Source organism: Urocitellus parryii, unplaced genomic scaffold (genome assembly GCF_045843805.1).
Source record: "Urocitellus parryii isolate mUroPar1 unplaced genomic scaffold, mUroPar1.hap1 Scaffold_35, whole genome shotgun sequence".
Lineage (NCBI taxonomy): Eukaryota > Metazoa > Chordata > Mammalia > Rodentia > Sciuridae > Urocitellus > Urocitellus parryii.
In genome coordinates, this window is record NW_027553167.1 from 1,030,910 (window position 1) to 1,051,870 (window position 20,961).

The following is a 20,961-nucleotide window of genomic DNA, read 5'->3' on the forward strand; positions in this document are numbered from 1 at the left end:
TTGCACCAGATATTGAAGAATGGATGAAATGTAAGCTAGGGGAGGTAGAAAGATTATGGCAGGGATGTTAGGTAGGAGGAAATGAGGTTGTGTGACCATAAATGCTCTGTGCAGGTCACAATGGGGGAAAGATTGAGGTAGCTAGATATTTGGCCCCCGATACCCAGGGATCCCTGAAAACCAGAATCCTGTCATGCTGTGGTATCCTCCTTCCTCTGAATCCATTCAGATGAATGTTGAGAAATTCCATTTGTGGATCACATTGCATGAGCATTTTCAATTTCATAGTGCCACATTTTCTTCTGGTTTGACTGTACCAATTTACACTACAGCATTTGCCGTACGCCAAAATATTAGATGAAAATAGGCAGATAAAAAGTGGTCTTTATTATTTTTTATTTGTATTTCCCTGATGCTTAGTGAGTTTGAATACTTGGAGGACATCTGTGGCTTCTCTTTTGTAAACTGCCTGTTGGAATCATCTGCAGAGTTTCCCATCAGGTTTGCAGAGATGATGAGCGAGGACTGCAGCCCCTGGAGTTGCATGCTACGCTACGGCAGCTCGCGCTGTTTCTCTTTTCCCTGTTGATGTGTAGGGATTCTTTATGTCGTCTGACAGTAATTGTTGTTTATAGATATTTCACATATTCTCTCTTCATAGATGTTGTTTTGGATTGTACAGGTATTTTAACTTTGAAATTGTCAAATCTACCTATCCTTTTTATTTGTGAACTTTTTTTATTTGGGGAATTTTATAGAAAATACCCAAATCATCAATGTATTCCCCTGTTTTTCTGAAATCTTTATAGTTTTAAAAAATTTATGTCTATGTAAACCACATAGGATTTGTGTTTTTCCATAGGTGAGCAGCAATGAATCAAATTTGTTTCCAAATTGCCTCCCCAAACCTTTAGTTTAATACCCAATGTTTTTCCAATAATTTGCAAAGTTTTCTTTTAATTAGTATATTTCAAGTCCCCATATATCAATGTCTGTTTACGGATGCAATATCTGAGGCTAGTCCTGTGTGAATGCCCCACATTTTTTTAAGTACTAGAGCTTTATTAACATGTTGATTTTTGAAAAGACCTCTCCTCGTTCATTGCTCCTTTCTATATGATTTTCAGAATTGCCATGGCCATGCTTGAGAACTCATATTTGAAATTTGCAATTGGTTTGTGAATTTCGATAGAAATTTCTGTTGAGATTGTCTTGAGGATTGTATTGACATTACAGTTTCCTTGGGGGAGAAATCACCTTTACCAGTATTTGAGGCATCCAGACTAGGGATATGATAATTGTTATGGTTTGGAAACATGCTGTCCCCTCAGAATTCATGTGTGAAACAATGCCAGAAACTTCAAAGGTGAAATGATTAGATCATGAGCTCATTAACCTCTCAGTGGTTTAATTTACCTACATGGATTAACTGGGTGGTAACTGTGGCCAGAGAGGGTATGGCTGGAGGAAGTAAGTCACTGGGGGTGTGCCTTTAGGATACATACGTGGTCCCTGGTGAGCAGAGCTGTCTCTCTACTTCCTGTTACCATATCCTAAGCTGCTTTCCTCCACCCCACCCTTACCATGATGATTTACCTAAGTTCCGGCTTAGAGTTATGGATGCCTTACAGCCATTTTTGTCTGGTGCCTGCCCAATGAGAGAAAGCTGACTAAAACAGAAATAGTCACTATTTTTCAAGTTATTACTTTTGTCATTAGGGATAGTTTTAGTTGTTTTTTTTTTTAAATGCATGGGTTTATAAGCAGGCATTTTTAGGTTGTATGTTAGTAGACCCGTTTTGGTTATATGTTCTATCATGAATGAGATGGCATGACAGTTGCGATTGTTACTAAGTGTGAAATCATATTAGTTTAAGCAATGCAAAAAAAAACCAAAAACAAAACAAAACAAAAAGTGTGAAATCAAAACCTTTCTAAATGAACTGGGCTGGGTATGGCCTTTACATAGCTATGAGTTTGCATTTTGTTGAGAAATTTGAAAGCTAAGAAGGTAGGAAATTTATATTCATGATATTCAGCAACAGAAATTTGTCTATACCTACTATGTCTCGGAGAGGATATGCAGATTTGTGCAAAGAAGGACACAATCACATAGGCAGAGAAGTGGGGAGCACTGCTTCATCCCACTGATTTATGCACACTACTGCCAGTGGTCTGAAGACCAAGATCTTGTCCCTAGAAAAGATATTTTTTAAAAAAAAGAAGAAAAAAAGACAATCTTTCTAATGAAGTTTCTGTTTCAGATAAATATTTAGAAAGATTATTATTAAATAGTCTTCCAAAGATGGTAGCAATCTGGGCATGCTTCATATTTAGCCTAATTGGGTGAGATAGTTAACAAATGCAGTTTATTTGAAGAGCACATTACAATGCAGCTTTAAATTCCCAAAACTAACCATGGCCTAAACTCTTAAGAGCATGTCAAATGCAGTGGATATTAAATGCACCCATTTTTACTTGGACAATAGCTTTGGTGGAAATTTCTTTTTCCTGTGTGAAAATGTGGAAGTGATTGAAATGCTCTTTTAAGCCAGTAACAGCTTGTGGTCCTCTCTGGAGCCATCTGGGGACAGATGGTTTTATTTCCTTCCCTTTGTGACAGGAGCAAAGTGAGAGCAACTGGAAAGGACACCTTTCCTCTCCGGATTTTTTTCTGGTGGTAAAATAAAGTTTTCTGACTTTCTTATCTCTACCTCACAGAAGTATTTCAAGCACCTAAGTAGTATACAGTGTAGACTGCCACCAAACTCATAAATGAAGAGCTGCGTAAGAATTCATGTAACTAACAGGTACCAATTATCTTGAGGCTTTTGGAGTGATAAACAGTAGACACGGATTTAGAAACGGAACCTCAGACCCACGTTTATAACTGTAAGAACAATTAGAGTGTTGGAAATCCCCGAAAGGAAAAAGAAAAATCGTTTATTACTTAGGCTTCATAAACTTTGACCCCACTAATCACTACTACTCTGTTGTAATTTTATGAGAAATTAATAGGGAATTTATAAAATCAACTTCTAACACTTTTTTTAAATGCCAAGCCTGCATATGATTATTATATTCTTGGAAAGTGTAAAGGCAGAAAAGTATCTAGATTTGTTTAGATGCAATTTATATCACAGTCTTTGCATACTGTTTGAAACAAAATTATCAAACCAGGAAATATGTAATAAAAATAAAAAATTTGCTAAACTGTTTTTAGCACAAAATACTATGACTGTTATGTATCTATACAAAGATCAAGAGGATTTGTGACTGTGTGGTTTGTAAAACCCTCAGACTTAAACTTTATCAGAGGTATATGGTGTTTCTAAGAGTTGGATGCATGCTGTTTTTGGGAAAAGAGTTAATATATAATTTGAATTCAGAGTACAAGCTTCCAAAAATATGATCCAGCTTGGAGAAGCATTTCTGAAATACCTCTGGGGAATAAATTCCTTTTATTAATCCAATCAACCATTGGATGTCATTCTTCCAATTTAATTATGTTTATCTGCCAATGGGTGACTCTGCTTCTTATGCATGTAATTTCAGTGGGTGCAAATGGTGATGGCAAATAATTGTCCTCAGGGAGATAATTGCTGTTATAATTATTTACCCATGCACGTTAGCTCTGTTTAAAAAAAAAATCTAACTCTGTCAGGTGATCTGGAAACATGAGCAAATGTGATTTCTATGTACTCAAGTGGAAGAAGAGCTCTTTTTTTGTCTTGATCATTTTCTAGGTGCTAGGCATAGTGTTAAGCGTTAATACGTATTCTCCCAGGAAATCCCACAATCTCCCTAGAGAGTGGCCATGATGACCTTCACCTACTGATGACCAAACTGTGGCCATATAGAAGGCCGGCTCAGGCCAATAGGCTGCTCTGATGGGATTCTTGTTTTACAGGATGCTTTCGAGGATGCGCTGAGGAGATAGCTTTATAAAAACTTATTCTGGTGCCTGGTCTATGGGTATATTATCCTAGGACAATTTACTTCTGTGTTTTCCCAAAACTCCTTCTGGTGGGCAGGGCAAAGCATCACACATATAGCCTCAATGACAGGTTTGTCCTCTGAGTCCTTTGGGTACCCCATCTCCATGAGAGGAGAGTGTTCTACCAGGTCACTTGAGGCCTCAGGGACCTGTCCCCTCTGCGATCCCATCTTGCTCATGTCTCTACCACTTACTGGGAGCACTTGGATGTGCAGGGTTCTTATGGGGGTCTTTTTATTACATGGAGATTTACTTTTCCTCAATCTATATTTTAAGTATCTTGGGTACAGGGTCTTCTTGGGTCACCCAATAGGATTTCAGAGGGTACAGGGTTCCATGCCAGGCCCTGGGTCAACACTTTTTGATGTAGTATAAAACCGAGGCAGAATGAATTACTTGAAAGTTGAAAGGAAGCATTCAGGCACAAGGCAAGTATTCATGATGTAAAATTAGGAGATTCCCTTTACGAGGCTGTGTCCCCCAACCCTGTAGTCTGTTGACTGACCTTCCTCTTTTGATTAAATTAGTATAATGTGGTATGGCATGCTGGGAGAGATTTTATGAGCATTTCCACTTTCAGAAAACCAGCACTACCGACTCCCTCCTCCTATCCTCTGTTCTGATCCCAAATCTACACCAAGGGCTGGAGAAAGGTGTAAGATGTCACCACCTTTTGCTGCGGGGGGCGGGGGGGTGGGAATGCTCATGAAGAGAGGCATTGTCTGGTTTCCCTCCCCCCAGCTGAGGGAAGGGGTCCCCAAAGCAGTTGCTGGTCAAGTTGGAGGATGTACATGCTGGTGGCCTGTCCTCCCAGCCCTCGGGCCTGCTGACTTGTCCTGTCCCTCTTGGAACAGCACAGGGAAAGGTGTGGGGAATGGAGGAGGGAGGCAAGGACAGCCTTGGACAGGATCTTGACATGCAGGTAGAAATGGCCCTACTCAGAATTCTTTCCTACTTGCTGGAAGTCACGGTGAGACAAGATTGGAGCTGTGGGGTTTCCAGGGACCCATTTCGGGGGAAGCAGGTGATGATGGCAGTGGCATGAAGCCCAGGGCTGGATCACTGAGAGCTGAGTTTGGAGCTTCCTCTCAAACAGGAGTCCCAGAGCTGAAGCCAGTTCCTTGAGATCAGATCCTTCTTCAGCCTCTATGACCCCACACCAGTGCTCTAAGAAAGAGCTACATCTGTACTTTAGCCAGTGAGAGCACCAAGCTTTGCCACAGGCCATCCAGTAAGCAAACCTTCCTTATCCAGATGTGAGTTTGAATAGGGGAGAGGCAGGGGATGGGAGAGAGCAAATCTCACTTCTCGGCTCCAAGCCCCTGGAGTCATAGGCCCCGCCTGCCCATGTAGAGACTGAATGGAGTATGGGGCTGAAGTTCTCAATCAGGATTGGATTTTAAGAAGTGGGGAAACTTATATATTATAGTGATTCAGTAAGAAGTCACTGAAAAATTAAGATGTTGACTGAGAAGGCATTAAGGGGGTAGTTCCTTGGCAGAGAAGAGGATTTCCAAGGAGCATAGTGGTAGCAAATGTTGGTGAACAGAAGCTGTTTTGTATTTATATGGCGAAGGATGAGAGTACTCAGTGAAACTTATTACTACTTCAGGGACTGAGTTTGTGCTGTACACACAGGGAATTCTCACTTCTCTGCCAGGTGAGCTGTAACCTGTCTATTTCAAGCCACTGAAGACTAAGGTTGCACGTGAGATTTGACTTGCTAATCTGGCTAGGCTAGTTAGTAGCTGAACTAGGATGCAAACCTGTTATCTGCTCTTTCCACTAAGCCATCCAGTTCTCCTACAGCAGAGTCCAGGGCTTGGCAGAGAGAGAACCATCTGTGCTAACTCATTAAATCTTTAAACCTAACACACATTCATTTGAAATATGGAATAAAATTAAGCATGTCCCTAAAGGCTTGTATTCCTATGGCACATAGGGTGCCACGAAGGGGAGAATAGGAGGGTGAGGCCCAATAAATATTCATGAAATCCCCTCCACACCCCTGCATGGGTCTTCAGTTTCTACCATTTCTCCCCTGTTGCTGTATGGATGATTTTTGTTTTTCAAGATTGATCTGCTACAATGCCTTACAATGGTATGATCCTTCTAAAGTCCCATTTCCAGGCACAGAAATCTCATCTCCAATATCCTGCTTTGCAGAAATGCCTCCCTTTGTAACCTAGCCTTATAGTTGTGATGTCTCATCATCTGCATCAATCTTGAAGAGCTAGGTATTGATGATTTTAGGAAAATAGAAGAAACTACCATTTTCTTTGGACTGTTTTCCTTTTTTTAAAAAAACCTATTTTGAGCCCAAATTTTCCTATAAAAATATAGTTGGCTCAATTCTGAATTGAGTACTTTAAGTTCCCAAAGAATTTGAAGGGGAACATGGTGGGTGAGATAAGCATATGAGGTAAGAAAGGGATGAGCTACTAGGTAGAGGGTGTAAATCCTGGAGATGAAGTCTTCCACCTCCAGTCCATGAGAAGAGCTTCCAACTGTACTTGTGGTGGTAGAAAAGTCCTCAGAGACAGCATAGAAAGGCCTCATAGAAAGTTTCCTCTGGATAGCTACTTCAAGGGCCTGGGGCCATTTTCTATATTGTTGGTCTAAAGGAATTTGTGTACTCTCTCACCTGCATGTTTTAGGTTTTCTCATTTTGCTCCTTAATTTTCTTGTGAGGAGCAGAGAAGTGGGATTCTAGAAGCTCTCTAGTGGCCTCCCTTGGGAGTCCCGTAGGTACATGATCATATACTTCATAAATGAAACGTTACAACTCAGGAAGATTAAGATGCTTTTTGAAACCTTTCTCAGAAACAAGGCGGTCTCTGCCTTGTGCCTTAACTGTAGACATTTATTTTAAGTGTTCACAGAAGCAGCTCTATAACAGTAGTTCCTTAAGGGAAAAAGAAAACAAACCAACTCTTTGAGAAATTATGTGTGTGTTTCTGAATCCACATTAGGGGCTGCAAAAAGAACTTGCTTTTACTCAGGTTGAACAGAATGCTTCTGTGCATGGCTAACCCTTCCACATAGACCAGAGAAGAGGTTAAATTGGGTTTTCAGCTCTAGATCAAGAGGTGTATATGTGTAGTTCAAGACCGTGGTGGCCCTTGGTAGCTGATAGGACATTGGGAAGAGATGGCATTTGGGGTCTAACATAAGCCATCTGTTCTTCCTGACTTGGTTGAACAAACTGTGTGAACAGAGCACTCATGGACTATTAACTGTATCAAAGGATGAATCTCTTGACTCCCCATAAGAAATAATATGTTTCTAAGAGGTTGAGATTAAATGGAGGGAGAGCAAGTTTTCTATAAATTGACCACCTTTATTAGGGAAAAAAGTAGCAAAGGAGAAGAAATTGAACTATAGATAAAAAAATAAAAGTTTGAAATTTGGGACTGACCTCACTGATACCTTAAGCAATAGCTTTTCACTTCTTCCTCCTCCTGCCTCCATCTGAATTTCCAGTGCAGATGAAGCTTAGTTCCCGGGAGGAACCACTAACCACTTTTTCAGCTGCTTCAGCATCTTTTCACATCAGGACAGAGAATGTTGAAACTGCATTTTCTTGGGATTTTTATGCCGGAGAGAATAAATCATATTGCCTTGCAAAAAAAAAAAAAAAAAACAATCACATAAATAACAGAACCAGGCTAAAAAGTAGCCTCCCAAGGTACCAACAGGCTGGTAATCAGGACTTAAAGGAGGTCAAGCACACTTTCGTGTCTTCCTTGAGTCTCAGATAATGCAGGAAGGAGGTAGATGCAGTCTTCATAGAATACAGGCTTGAGAAGCTCTGATTTTGAGTGAGTTAAACTGAAAAGACAGCCAGACTATAGAGGGTGAGAAGTAGACTGGAAGTGGGTATGGAGATAGGGGGTCAGTTCCCATAAGTACATAAGTAGCAGAACATTCTAAGTCATTTGCCCATAAGACAAAGCACAGTCAGGAATCTGGAAGCATCCATCCCTGGAGCTATAGTCTGGTTGCACTGGAATAATGCATTGGAATCTCTAGATGCATGTTAGTGGCGCAGGGATATACTTGGCCAAACTGTCCATATGAGATCGGAACTAATACGGATATGAAAGTAAAGCCAGACAATGGAAAGGGGTCTGATGGGTATGAGAAGACTCCTGGAGCTCTGTCCATGGTGAGGCTTGTGGGTGGATCTGTGGACCCAGAAAAAGGGAAGCAGATGCCACAGTTGCTGAGGAATGGACCTAAAGTCAAAGCCCCATAGACTGCCGTGTCTGAAGCTAATTGTTCATTTGTGTGCAGAGTAGCCACTGAGCATCATGCACTATTACCAGGTAGTGGTGGTATCCAGAAATGTAGCAATTCACTGCCCTCCCAGGGTTTCCAGACAGTAGGAGATCAGAAAGAAAGTTACAGTCCTGTGAAAGGCCATTTACTGTACCACAGGAGCTACATCAGTGCTGTGAAGCACTGAATTCCAGCCAGAAGGTGAGGAAGCAATGAATAGTGACTCTGTGCTAGACACTGCTTCACATGCAATCTCAAGTCTTGTAGAAAGCAAGGGTTAATAGTCCCATTTTGCAGAGGATGAAACTAGGTCTCAGAGAACTCAGACCACTTAATCATCATCACACCAGTAACGAGTCCTGGGTGTGATAACAAGTACGATTAGAACCTGTGCTCTTTTGAATATCTCAAAGCCTATAAATATAGAGCACACATAGCCAGAAGCATTCCTTAGGATCCTTCTACCCAAAGACACAAGAGAAAAGAGAAGAGATTATGGCATGAGACACAGGAAGAATTAAAATAGTGTTTTAATATAATTTTCAGCAAATGTACAGTATGTACTTTACATCACATATTTCTAAACTGCTCATCTGGAAAATATAAGCTGCAAAAATACAGTTACCACACTCAAAAATCTATTGAGTATGTGCTTTTTCCCATCTCTATTCTGTGAAACAGGGCGATTTATACCCTCTTCTATTAAAATTGGGCCTTGGCTTATTTCTTTGGAGCTATTGGAACCCTTGGACAGAGAAGAATTCCCAAGAGGGGGTTTTCTAAAGCATGTCAGCAAGTCATCCCTACAGAAGCCAGAGCAGGGATGGGTATAGGGGATTTGCACACCAGGTCCACATTGCTTTAGCAACCCAGAAAAAAATGCCTACTTCCAAGGGCTATTGGAGGGCTCTTGACCAGATGTCACCTCCTTAGTCCTTGTCACAGGCCTACGCTTGGGGCCTCAAAGGACCACACACTGGATAATCCACATGGGGACCCTTGGGTTCTCGGGCAGGGCAGAGCACGCTAAGTCAGGCCCGCGAGGTCTGTGGGTGATGGTGGGCTGTTCTCTGCCGGAAGAGGACAGCCCTCAGCTTCTCACAAAGGAGTCTTCTGAAGGTGAGTGTGACTCGGGACAGGTTTTCTCGGTCTCAATGTCTTGGTACTCTGTGCCTAAAGGGGGGAGGAGGGAAGAAGAGCCAAGAGGAAAAGATATAGGTCTTTTCTGTGTTTCCTTTTTTTATTAGGCTTACATCATAGTATCATGGTTTCCCAGTGGAATGGAGGAGAGTAGGAAGATGAAGTGAAAAAGCATTGGTTCTGGCTCCACGCAAACCCCAGAGGGTGATTCCAAGTGCAAAGCCCTTTTCAAAGGCCAAGACTTTCTAAGAAGGATATTTACCTATGTGTCCATTCCAACACCTAAATTTGAGGTTCTTTTAAGGGGATTAACAAGTTGTATCTCAATCACTAACTTGTCTTAAGTCATCAATGGCAAACCTGGCTTCCCTCCTAGGACTCTCTGTCACTTTACATCTCTATTAAGGAGGAAGTTGGTGCCAGGAAAGACAACCTGACATCACAATGTCATGCTCCCTCCTCCAGCATCTGGGCCACTTTTTATTCCCCCATTCAGTCAAGGGTGGTTATCACAGGCTGAATGAAACAGTCTCACAGTCTCCTTACTGGAGCAAGGTTTCTAAACCTATCTGCCCTTCCAAAATAGATGTTGTGGCTTCATTTAAAAAGGTATTAAAAACCCAGCTCATCCCTGTGATGATCTTCAAACTATGCCAGTCTTATTGAATGTGACTTGCAGCTTTCCTGGCCAATGATAGCCACAGTGGGGCCACAGACGTCTCTGTTCATTTATTGTCCTTCTTAGACTTGGTGGTATAAAAGGTGACAGTTTAGAAATGTCACATTTTTACTTGGGATTTTGAAGCGGAGACTTGGCTTACAGAAGAAGGAGCCCATATGATCTGGGCAATTTGTAGCATCCTTGCTCAACTTTTGTAAAGCTCAAGTTCTTATGGTCCTGGGGGTTCTGCTGGAGGTCGCGTGGGTGGGGGGTTTGGAGAGGGTGGGACAGAAGTGAGAGCAATGGGGTGGGTTCTTATTGCATAGTGTAAAATAGAGGTTGATGATTGACTGGAAATCTTCTGATGTGGCTCAGGTTGAAGATGAAAGGAGTATTTTTAAAGGTTTCAATTATTAAAGTAAAAGTTTAAATTATCATTTTTTAAAAATTCCTGTGTCTATAGGTAAAATCTTGCTGAGGTTCTCATCTACAGCTCTTGGCTCATTTCTCTATGAAACTATAGACTCTGGTGGGTGGTCCCTTGTGGCAAGTGCTCCAGTGGCTTCATAGTGAGATCCACATTCTCACTTTGGTGGTTGTGTGACATACTGGAAAGGACAAGGGTTCAGGAATCAGGCTTGGTATTGGTTCCTGCTGACCTTTTTGACTAGTGAAACCTTGGAAAGTTTGGATTTGCTGAGTTTTAGTTTTCTGAATCTATAAAATGCAAAAAAAATTATACTTACCTCATAGGGCTGGTGTAAGAAGGCTGCTGGGAGCAATACCTGGGATCATGCATTCACAGCACCTGGCATGTGGGTAGGCCTCTTAGTAAACAAGAGCTCCCCAGCCCCTTCCCTCCTTTAAGGTGCTAGATTGGAGCACAGTTGGTTTCTAGTTGCATTCCTCTTGTAATTAAACTTCCCTACACTGCATGACTCCAATTCATTTTATAGCCTTAAATCAAATTGTCCTGCCAAACTCGCCTCTGTGAAAGCCATCTTCCATTAGGTTAACATGAATTTAAGGAAGATGTTAATGAAATGGCAAAACCCTCAACCTACAGAAAGCTAAACTCCAGAAAATTCGCTATGTTGTTCCATTTGCTCATAGAACATAATCATTTCCACCTTATGGAAAAAAAGATTTATGATCAACTCCTGATTGTTGACTCCAGTCATTATTTCCAAAACAGAGATGTCTAGACACTGTTCTGGGACTGTGCCTGGGACCTGGGAATAGAGCAAGACATATCTAATCAGTGAGTGGCTTCAGTGTGTCTGAAGCCCTGGGTTGGGCCTGAGCTCTCCAGACTGACGGTGTGTGCTGGATTCTCCACTGTGCTGATGACTGGCTCTGAGGAATACCTCCACGGCATCTCAGTGCTTTGAAAGTTCATTTCAGAATGCATGAGAATGGAGGAATCTCCTGTTACTTGTTACCTATCCATTTCAGGTATAACATCTCACATAAATGGACCACTGGGATCCACTGGGTAAAGATCAGGTAACGAGGGAAAAGCAAATATCCCCAGAACACAGCTGCCATGATATCCTGCTTATTATATCAGGGGCATGTGAAAGAGAATGGCGCCTCCTAGTCCATTCCGTCCAAAGACCAAATGTCCCTGAATTCAAGCAGTCCCTAAATGTGAGGAGGGTCCCCCAAATCTTGCCTGGGAGGGAAGGAATACCCCAGTGGTTCAGAATGTGGGCTTTGGACTCATAGATCTGGGTTTGAATCCCAGCTCTGCTTGTGACCTTCAGCAAATTCTGGATCATGCAAGCCTCATTTTCCTCCCCTGTAAAATAAAGCTAATAATGGTTCCTGTCTCACAGGGTTATGGTTTAGATTAAATGAGGTAATACATGAAATAAGTTCAGCCTGGCAGCTAGTCAGAGTTAAGTGCTTGACAAATGTTAGCCGAAATGATTATTAGCTATTATTAGTACTTGCTGATTATTCTACCTGGCAGATCTATTAGCTTTGGAGTGCCTGTATTATGTGTTGCTGGAGAGGAGGGAGAGATTTGAAGTTCTATCCAGAATCTGATTCATTCTTCTTTTCCTAGTCCCTATATGTCTCCTTCAGGTATCCATTTCCATCATTTAAGTTAAAGAAGTGATTACTTTAGGTGAACTATCAAGTGTCAGAGCTCGAATGACACCATAGGTTATACAGTTTATTTTCTCCATGATATTCAGGAGAAAAATAAGGTTGCCTTCAATAAACTCTGACAACAAAGGGATACTTACCACCTTCTTGGAAATAAATGAGAAGCCTTAATCTCATTCTCGGGGCTGGGAACATTAGGGTTGATGAACACTTACTCCAGGACCCTTTGTGACAGTGCTATGACAGAGTTTTGGGTATGAGGATCTGTCTTACCTATGCTGAGCTGTTAATGCCCCCTAGACATGCAGTGGTGCTCAGCATGTGCTCCAGACAGAGATTGGCACACTATAGCCCTCCCTCCAGTCACGGGCTTTGTAAATAAAGCTTTATTGGAACACAGCCCACTCATTTGTTTACCCGTTGTCTGCTGATCTTAGGCTAAAACAACAGGGTTAAGTAGTAGTGATGGAGACTGGATGACCTATTACACCTGTGTGTACGACCTGGCCCTTTGTAGAAATGGCACGTGGGCTTGCTCTGCTGGCCCCCTTTAAGGGTGGTCCTTGTCCTCCCACCATCCTCCAGGCAGACACCTGCTGCTCTTTAGTTCTTAGTTCCTAGACCACCCATTCTCTGAAGTCTTCCTGACGCTTGGAACCACAAAGAAACAGCTCTCATTCCCAGACAGACCCCGGTGCTTAACATATTTCACTGCCTTTGTTAGTGTCTAGATCTGTTTCAGCTCCTTGAACTGTGAGCTCCCATAGGGCAGAGGCCACGTCCAGAGGCTGCCACATTGCCAAAATTTAAAACAGGAATGAGTGAATAAATACATGCTTAGAATATGGTACTCATTTCAGTGCACCCTCATGTGAAATCAACTCTGCATAGAAAAATCCTGCCACCACATTGATGGCCTTTGAGAAGTAGGAGTTCTTGCCCCTGTCTCTAAGGCAGCCAGGTTCCTGAGGCATAGCTTGACTTTGTTTTGCTGAGCTTCCAACTTTAGGTTGTTTAATCCATGCTTTCCCTGCCATGATGCCCAAGGACTCTGGGAAGGGAGCCGGGGCTGGGTGCCTGTGGAGTCAGTGTAGGTTTCAGATGTTGTTCTAGGCAAAAATCCCTAGAAGACATCTTCCGTACATGTGCCACCAGGATTCTTCCAATTTACTCTGGATCAACAATAATACCCTAGAGGAACTGGGGTCCATAGGCTGTCATTTGGGGCTAACTGATCTAAGAAATTAAGTCCTTGAAGCTGTTCAGAGAGGTGGGGTTGGGTATGATTTGGGTGAGTCAGGTATAACAAAGGGGGAAGGGCAGAAAAAAAAGTTTATTATTTGAAATCTCAAAACTGATTTCCTGAGCCAAATCTAATTTCATGAATGCCCTATCTTGGAAAAGTTGGTGCCCCTTAGTGTTTTGACCTGGATTCTATCCTATAGGTTAGAGGACAGTAGCCTGAGCACAGAGAGGCAGTCAAGCCCTTACTATTTGTTACTTTCCCTAACTTCTGGCCAGATATTTGGTTCTCCCAAGATAGCAACATATAATCAGGTCAGAATAGCAAAAGGTAGCAAGGGTTCTCCATCTGTTGGACCAAAAACCTGATTTTCTGGGTTTCTCCACTCATCTGAACCAAAGTAAGCCAACAATAATAGAACACGATATCAATCTAGCAAACAGAAACAGCAGCTGATCCTGTCCTGATCCTGGTCTTGACTGCATGGTCAGCCCTGTTGATTTCTGCATATTGACCTTTATTGTTTAACACTGCTGGGTGGTATTTTCAGTACTCCACGTGATTAGAACAGACACCTTGGGGCTGGCAGGACTGACTGGGTGGAAAAGAAATCACACTTGCCAGGACCTAAAGCAGCATGCAGCAAAAAGCCAGCGGGGCAGGCTGCCGGCAGCCAACAGTTCCCTTGCCTCAGAGGATTTCTCTGTGATTACATAGAAACTTCTATTTTACACGTTCCTCAAGGAATGGCCACCTCTGGAATGTATGGGAGATCAATACTAAGTAGCCTCAGCAGAATCTTATCCCTGAGAAAATCCCTCTTGTTGAGTGTGGCTGTCACTTCAGGACCAGCTGGCTGCCCTTGTGTAGAAACTCCTTAAGGGGACTGTGAGAGGAGGATTTTCTTGGTCCTTTATCAGCATGCAGTGGCCTTTTGTAGTGGTAGAGTCCCCCAGGGTGCCTGGAGCCTCAGGGTTTTCATTGGTGGAGATGGGAAGAGAGAAGCCAAGCTACAGGTCATCCAGTAGCACACAGCCTCAGCAGAAGGAAGACAGCAAACCCATTCCTCCAGGGAAGGACACTGCCCAAAACTGTGTTTACCTCCAATGGAGAAACGACATTGGTTTTAAAAACAAACTTTCTTGGTCTGCATGTAGGAGTTAATAAAGATCTGTCAAGAGCTGCAAGCCTCCTTTTCATTGATCTTGGGCAAGTTCAACCAAGATGGTAGAGGAGTTTGTAGTGAGTGAGCGAGTGAGAGGACTCAGCATTTACTTTCTAGATTTATTCCACCCCTTCCATTTTTGCTCTCTGTTAAGTCCAAGGCAGATCTTATTAGGGCATCTTTGCGTCAAAATAACACTCAAAAACAGACACGACCAAGAGGCTAGATTTAGCCTTGGATGGTTCTTTATAGCATAAAAGGAAAATTAAAACTAGACTGAATTTTAAAAGGTGATATTGGACACACTTGAAAGCAATTTTGCCACAGGGGACTTTCAATTGATATTCAATTGTTGCTGAAACTGAGCCCTGGAGTTGGTTTCCTTTGTTATCCTAACATCTCTTCCCATTCCTTGTAAAAGTTTAGGGGAAAGAAATAAAATCCAAGAAGCAAAGCATTTAGGAAATTTTTGTTTGTTTGTTTTTCAAAGTGAATAGTCCCATGAAACACACACCAGGGTCACAGGGCTCAGCATATGGGTACTGGGTTGAGAGGAACACAACAGTATAGGGGAAGGCAGTGACCTATTAGCAGTGTGTTTTCAAAACCAAACCAAAACCTGTACAGAAGGTGACCGAGGCCTTAAGAGTGACAAAGCATCTATTTTATATGAACCAGTTGGTGAATTTTACTAATTAATTTACTGATGAGCTTCCCATGTTCATGAACAAGGACAGCCTAACACTCCAGAACACAGGCCAATATTTTGGAAGCCTCCTGCCCGAGGTGGCCAATCACACTTGCCCTGCACCATGACAGTGACACAGCTTCCCTTCTGATTGTCTTTACTTGATGCTTTCTCTGGTTTTGTGCTGTCAGTCAGACCTCCCCATTTACAGTATTTGTAAAAAATTTGGCCCAACACCCCTCACCCTTTTCTTGCCTTGTGGGTAAACTATAAATAGGTGTTTGAGGTGAAAAAGCAAACTAACCAACTCAACTTTGGGATCTTTTCGGGTCCATGAAGAAGCATGGGACCCTTTGTTGTGCATGTGCTGTGCTCACCAATGCTCTGTCTCCTTATGGAAATGGTCATACAGGCTTAGTGGGCTGATTGCAAGAGGTTCCCCAAATAATGACAAGGTCATTCTCTGTTTGAGAGTCAGCCACTTTCAAAACACACACAAAGACCTCTTAGTTCAAGATTGGCCCTGGAACTGCTATTGACATTTCCATGCACTGGACATGTGATGGCTTCTCAGAGCTTGTGGTCTATTATCACAGATGCCACCGCCTGCTCAACAGCTTGTGTTGGGGAGCTGCACTTTCTCTCTCCTGTCCCCAGAAGCATCACACATACACACACAAAAAAAAAAAACCCACATTGAAGTGTGTCTTCTCTACAGGCTGAAAAGAACGCCTCTTGGAATGTGAAGTTTGAATATAAAAGGGCTTCCCATGACAGTGATCACTGAATCATGGGAAATAAAGCCAGAAGGCAAATTTGCAATTCATCACATTATCCCCTGTTGTCTCAAATGTGATTCTTTTAAAGGCAGGCTGCATTATACACCCTTTTTGAAGCATTTTTTTCCTTGTAATACATTGTATATTCTTGTTTTTTTTTTCAGAATATCTAAGTGAAAATAAAATGATAAAAATTACAATAGATTAATTGCATCCCTTGAATCACATTATATTTTTGGTGCATTAAAAAAATGAGAAAAGTAAAAGCAACCAGCATAATAAATCCGATCTATAGAACTGTGTTAGTGACTGAAGGGTTAACACAGGTTTTAGAAGTAGTTAAAAATAGTATTAGAGGATTATACATACAACAGTTTGAAATTCATATGCATTGTATTTTTTTTTTGAAAAAATGGCAAAATGTTTGGCAAATGTAAGCAAATGACTTGGACTGTGTTTGGGGCTCACCGGCTCTGAGCAGGTCAGTCATAGCCAGGCAAGGCCCACAGCTTCCTGAGGTCACTCTGTGGGGCAGGGGGGAGGTGGGCATCACCGCAGGGAGGTGTTGCCAGGGGAAGGGGAGGTGCTGGCCTCCCACCCGGCTCCCCCTTGGACCCTCAGTCTTGAACATGGAAGTGGAGCTGGTGAGAGGTGCCAATTACACACTCCAGCATGGATCACCCATTAGCATCGCTGAGAGAACTCTGGGGCCTTGAACCACATGCAGACTGGGTGAATCGTCTACACAGTGACCCATATTGCAAAAGTTAGAGAGGGGCAGGGCTTCTACCCCTCAGACTTGTGCACCTCCCCACCCCCACCAGGAGGGAGAGGGTGGCACTGGGTATGTCACTAGTGCTTAATCTGGCAATGTTCTCAACTTGAACTTGGGTTGTTTGTTTGCTTTTTAGTAGACTTTTGTTTTTATATGATTTTTGTTTTGTATGTGTGTACATATCCAGAAATGTCCATCCTCCAAGCTGGCCACCACTGTTCCCTGAATTTGGCAGTGCCTGTTGCTTGCAGCTGTCGGCATCCTGAAAACCATGAGGTGCCTTCAAAGTAGACTGTGAGCCCCAGCAGTGCGAGCGTCCTCCAGGACAATCCCATTCTCTCCTTATTCTGAATCCTGTCTGGCTCTGATTTTTGAGAAAAAGGACAAAGGTTGTGTGTGTGTGTGTGTGTGTGTGTGTGTGTGTGTGTGTGTGTGTGTGTGTTTTGAATTTTTTTTGAAACCTTTTTTTCTGTTTTCTTAAGAAAAATGACCCTTTGATTACTAACGAGGAGTTCAGCCCTCCTTTAGTCACTATAAAACGGATTCCATGTTTTCACACCACTCATGGTCTTCCAGGTTGTAGATAAATTTTGTCCTATGTGTCTGGTGTGCAGGCACAGGGTCCCTCCCCAGATTGTCTAGGGTCAGAGTAGAGGCAAAGAACTCACTGGTGCTCAGCCCGCCCTCGTGGTTTTTGATGTAGCGTTTATAGTTTTTCCTCAGGCACTGCCACGTGGTGGTGTAGAGGATGAAGGCGAAGGACTTGAGGGCGATGGCGATGCTGACGTACAGGTATCTGTAGACCACGTTGTCATAGAGGACGCAGGCGCCTTGCTCCCCACAGAACGTGCTCCAGAACAGGCAGGTGGAGTCGATGCCGGCCCCAAAGATGAGCGGTGGGGGGATGAAGCCTGTGGGAGGGAAGAGGCTGTTGAAGGTTCTGGCTGTGGCTCCCTGTTCCCAGCTGTCTCCTTATAGGCACTGGGAGAGCCTGCTGAACCCAGGGGCTCTATAGCTGGTGGTTCAAACACCAGAGAGCCAAACTGCAGGAACTCAAATCCCATCTCTGCCTGCTGCCCAGACAAGTTATTAAAGCCCTCTGTCCCCATTTCCTTTATTGCAAAATGGAGATAATAATAGTCTTTATCAGGGTGGTGTGAAGTCTGTTACTAAACGGGTAGTTTTTAGAATGGTGTGTGCTACGCCGTGGTGATATACAGAGTCTGAGAAGGAATAAGCCTTTCCTGAAGGAAAACATGCTTAGTGTCAGTCACTCTGCAAAGCAGCATGGAACTGTGCACACGGTTCTCTTGCATGGGGCCTGTGGGTCTGTGTGTGTTCCTAGTAGAGGAGCCAGGGATCAAAAGGGACCAGAAGTTGAACATGAAGTGTGTGTTTAGGTATAAGATGGAAATATGTGCATTTATACTGGCAACTTCCCTTCTACCAGATATTACATTTTGAGAAGACTTTTCATTGTGAGCCAGAAAGCAGTTTGAAAACCTCCCAAGAGAACATTTCAGACACCTATAACCAGTCACCAGAAATGTCAAATGAGAGGAGAATGTTCACCATCCTTCATTCAGTTCCATAATACTCTATTTGAAGGATATGGGTTCTAACTGCACATTAGGATCATCTGGGATGTTCCATGCCAGAACAATGAAATCCAAGTGCCTGGGGTGCAGTCAGACAGCATTTTGAAAATAAAAATTTCCCGGTAACTCTGACCAGTTTAGGAGGGTGGGAGGGTTGGGGAGTCCCTCTGTACTACGGGTAACTAATGGATGAGTCATTAATACCAATTAATTGTTCCATAAATAAGTGTCTGAGACCAGAAGATATCAACACCTTTGGTGAGAGACCTCAGAAGTGAGACATCACTGGAACTAGGTGATGAGATCCCAGCTCTGGGATCCCATGGTCGGTATATTATGTTACCCAAATGCTCATGTATGAGACAATGCAAGAACATTCAGAGGTGAAGTGATTAGATTGTTTGTAACCTCATCAGTGGATTGAGCTACTGATATAGATTCACTGGGTGGTAACCCAGGTAAGCAGGTAGGGTGTGGCTTGATGAGGTGATACACTGGGGGAAGGCTTTGTAAGCCTGCTTGCTGATCCCCATGTGCTGAGCTGCTTTCTTCTACCATGATGCTCTGACTCATCTAAGGCCCAAAGGTATAGAGCTGGCTAACCATGGACTGAACCTCTGGAACTGTGGGCCAAAATATACTTTTTCTACTCGATGTTGTTTTTGTCAGGAATTTTGGTCACAGCAAAAAAAAAAAAAAAAAAAAAAAAAAAAAAAAAAAATTCTAACTAGGATCTGGAATGTTCTTCTAGGGCCAACCCCAGAATGACTGAGTTTCATTTTGAAGGACAGTCCCTCTGAGAGCTGCATAAGATGTAGTGCCTAAGTCTAGAAAAATGTGTCTACTTATAAAATCAAGCACATGTTTTGGGAGTTCACAAGCCTCTGAAGTTGATGGCCAGAATACTTGCAGGCAATATGACACTTCGCCCCTCAGAGGGGGTTTAGCAGAGGGAAAAGCTGAAGGGGTGGGCAGCATGGTACTTGGTTCCTGGGGAGGGTCTGTACTATCCTCTCAGTGCTAGTGAGTTTGGTAAAGCCCAGCTCCCTCAATACTTCTCCTTAAAACTCTCCAATTCTGTCTCTTGTTACCCCAAAGACAGCCCTGCCCGCCTCCCCCAGCCCCAAGAATAATTCTCATTGAAACCTCATTAAACTTGCTAAGCAGCTTGATCTAATAAATAAGCTCTTAAATTCAAAATCCCTCACAACCTGCTCCCTCCTCCCAGCTCACTGGAGGTTTGCAACCTTCCCCACACTCCTGGTGTGTCCTCACTAACCCCGCCCCCTTCCAGTGGATGCCTTTCTTCCTTCTCTGAAAGACAGCCAAGTGGAGGAAGTGCTATGGCAACTGCATAATGGAGACTAAGCCACCCGCCACATCATTTAGGTAAAGCACTGGAGATGTGGAGCCAAAGTAAATTATGGATAAATCTGCGGATAAATGGGACTAATTTGGCCTGTTCCTGAGGCACAGTGGGACAATGCAAATTCATTCACTGTTCCATTTCTCTGGGCTTTATTTGGTTATGATCAGCTTCCAAATGTTCCTTCCTCTTCTTCCTTTTGCTTCTTGTGACCTTTCTTGAGGTCATTTCCCCTTGTCCCAGCCCCCCATCACTGTGAGTGATGGTAATATGGAGAAGACACCGCTGGTGGAAGCTCTGATCTGGGAAGGGATTCCTGAACACAAATTGGGATTTGGCAAATCAGGTCATACTTAAAGCACATCAAGGGTAATTTTGAATACAAAAGAGCTATTTGTTGAAACTGGTTTAAATGAAAATATCCCTCTAAAATGCCAAAATGTAATGCCTTCACATACCTGTACCTAAGTGGGAATTCTTACGATATGCAGTTATCTTGAAAGTAGGGCATACCTGAATGTGCTAAAGAGATCAGTTTTATCCTTCCTGTTCCTTGTCAATGACAATGCCCTGGAAAAAGCCTTCAAGGAGTTAGAAAGCTAAGTGCCCATAAGATTTTCATGGTATGCTCAATATTTTGAAGAGTATTTGTGGTGTAGACTTATGGAACCAAAAAGGCTAGGGCAAGTTGATCTCTCAGTGCCTCAGCTTCTTCACCTTTAAAATGGAGCTAAGTCCACCTGCTTGTTCAGGATTAAGGAAAATACTGCACAAATAAGGTATCTGAGCATTTTGCAAGGGCCCAGCCCTTCCCTACTTATTCGTGTTTGAGACAGAGGGTTTAGGGTGATATATTAGAATAATCTTCAGGTTGAGTACCTGGAGACTTTCCTTCATGAGATTCCTTTTATATTTCTGAATACAGAGAGGATTGGTATTCTTTTCCTCCATATTCATCTTTTCCTTTTTATTGACTTACATTTTTTTCCCAAAGGGGAATTCTAGCTCTCAGGCCTTAAACTCCAAGTATGCAGAGAATACCAAAGATGAGGATCTGACTGGATCTTTTCCATTATAGGCCTTTGCCATTCACTCACCTGATTAGTCACAGAAGGGAGTCCTTACCCTTGCAACTAATTTTCACACCTAGCCA

General features: G+C 42.8%; 1 protein-coding gene across 2 annotated transcripts in view; it reads right to left on the minus strand.

Moving 5' to 3' along the window:
• Positions 1-8,812: 8,812 nt before the first annotated feature.
• LOC144252002 (solute carrier organic anion transporter family member 3A1-like) overlaps positions 8,813-20,961 on the minus strand; it is a 304,020-nt gene continuing 291,871 nt past the window's right edge. The window contains exons 10-11 of one of the 2 annotated variants that reach the window (XM_077794595.1): positions 17,513-17,755; positions 8,813-9,451 (exon numbers count right to left, since the gene is read on the minus strand). In XM_077794595.1, the coding sequence (XP_077650721.1) occupies positions 9,369-9,451; positions 17,513-17,755 (326 nt within the window). In that variant the 3' untranslated portion in view covers positions 8,813-9,368. Of the gene's footprint in view, positions 9,452-17,367; positions 17,756-20,961 lie in introns of those variants that run through there. The other variant, XM_077794594.1, reaches the window with a different exon arrangement.